We start from the raw sequence: 1,685 nt of genomic DNA, 5'->3' as shown, positions 1-1,685 counted from the left end.
ACAAGCGCCGGTCCTGTCTCTACCTGTATCTCATCCCTGATGAGGATTGATACACCTCCACCACGACAGGTGCGAGCTATCCCATAATGTTGGATCCCAGGGAGTCCAAAACTAGCAGCCTCAGGGGGGGGCATTTTTTTTCCCACTCAGTAAGCAGGACGTGATATTATCACCGTAGAGCTGTTTACCCAAGGCTAGGCGTTTGGCCTGTGTTAGCCCAGCTGAGTTCCATTGCATGCACCTCAATGTGGGACCGGGATTCTCTTCCGCATTTCCACTAAGCAGTAACTTGGTGCTGATGATACTGCTGATGGCGCGGTGAAATGTAACCCAAGATTGAAAAGGATAGTACTGTGTCCCAGCAAGGCGCGGCGGGTCCTGGTACTGTGTGATGCCGCAAACCTGGCGCCATAAAGTTTTCCGAATTTCCTGATTTTTTTAGGCCTGGCCCCTATGAATGCCAGCGAACTTATTTGGGCACACCGCCCGATCCCCATATTGAAGCTACAGTTTTCCCCTTCATAGGTTTTCGCGCTGTAATGGGCATACCGAGCCCTGCCCCACGCACCGCCCGGAGCCGTCGTTGCAGATGACCTTGGCGACGCCAAGCTCTAACATACACCAGGCAAGTTGGCCGGTACCTCGGCCGGAAAAGTTCTACACCGCCCGGGCGTCCGCACAATGAGCGGAAGACGGGCGGTTCTGCCGGGTGGGGGGTGAAACCTGTCGCAGCAGCCGGGATTTATCCAGACGGGGGAGCCATTTCTCAATTGGAGGCGGGCACGGGCCCAATGGCGTCTTGCTGCCGGGCCGCATCTATCGTGTTTTAAGGGGGCCTGCAGAAATTGCTGGACACCTTTCGCCGCCGCAACGCTCAATCGTCCGGGGTCTCTGTCTTCAAGTTTCCCGACCACTTCCCATGGCACTCCAAGGGCGCCCCTTAACTCTAACAGGCCCGATATTACGTTACCCATGGGGCCTGCCATTGGACTTTCGCGTCGCTAAGCACATATATGGCTTCAATTTGCATTCAGCCATTGCCGCGTTGCAAAGAAATGCGCATGCAATAAAGAAACCAAGACGACCTCTTATTCACCACGCCGCAAGGGGACGCGGATGCCGGATGTGGTTGCGTTGGCAAAACGCCACCCACAGAGCCAGCATGCCAAGCCATTCCCCAACCGCTCCAGCACTATTGGAGACCGACTCTTTGCGTGAAATGGTTCCAGCTCAACCCAGAAAGAGGAAGTGGCACTTGCTCGCTTTCGCGCTGGAGCGTTGCACCTCTAAGACTGGCAACTGCAGGTGTTGAAGCCCAGCGCGCTAAACACACGCAAACGGCGTGAGCCAATAGGCCCCCCCCCCCCCAAAAAAAAAANAAAAAAAAAAAGGCCCACATGGAAAAGCCTTTGGGCAGCCAAGAGCCAGCGCCGCTGCATTACTGCGTTCCAGTTGGCTGCCCGGTTTGCCAACCTTGTTTCAGCTGTCTAGCAAGCGTTGTGGCCCATATGGCTTAAAAAACATGGATCTGCGCTGGGCTGTGCCCTATGGCAAACCAAGCGCCTGGCGGCCGCAGGGCCGCCGGGCATCCAGCCAGAATCCCGCCCCCAGGCCCGAGGCCCAAATTTACAGCACCGGCCATGAAAAGACCCAAACACGATTTCAAAGAAGCGATGAAGAGAATT

At 55.6% G+C, this 1,685-nt stretch overlaps 1 protein-coding gene across 1 annotated transcript; it reads right to left on the bottom strand.

The window, feature by feature from the left end:
- Window positions 1-611: 611 nt before the first annotated feature.
- On the bottom strand, window positions 612-986 carry DQ04_11321000 (hypothetical protein; the record flags this gene model as incomplete). The annotated part of the gene is made up of 1 exon (XM_009316497.1): window positions 612-986. One exon carries the CDS (start codon window positions 984-986, stop codon window positions 612-614), a length of 375 nt encoding a protein of 124 aa, XP_009314772.1.
- Window positions 987-1,685: the final 699 nt, after the last annotated feature.

The sequence above is a fragment of the Trypanosoma grayi genome (genome assembly GCF_000691245.1).
Source record: "Trypanosoma grayi strain ANR4 Tgr_1132_V1, whole genome shotgun sequence".
NCBI classification, from domain to species: Eukaryota; Euglenozoa; class Kinetoplastea; order Trypanosomatida; family Trypanosomatidae; genus Trypanosoma; species Trypanosoma grayi.
The sequence above is the reverse complement of the archived record's forward strand: the minus strand, read 5'-3'. Positions and strand labels throughout refer to the sequence as shown.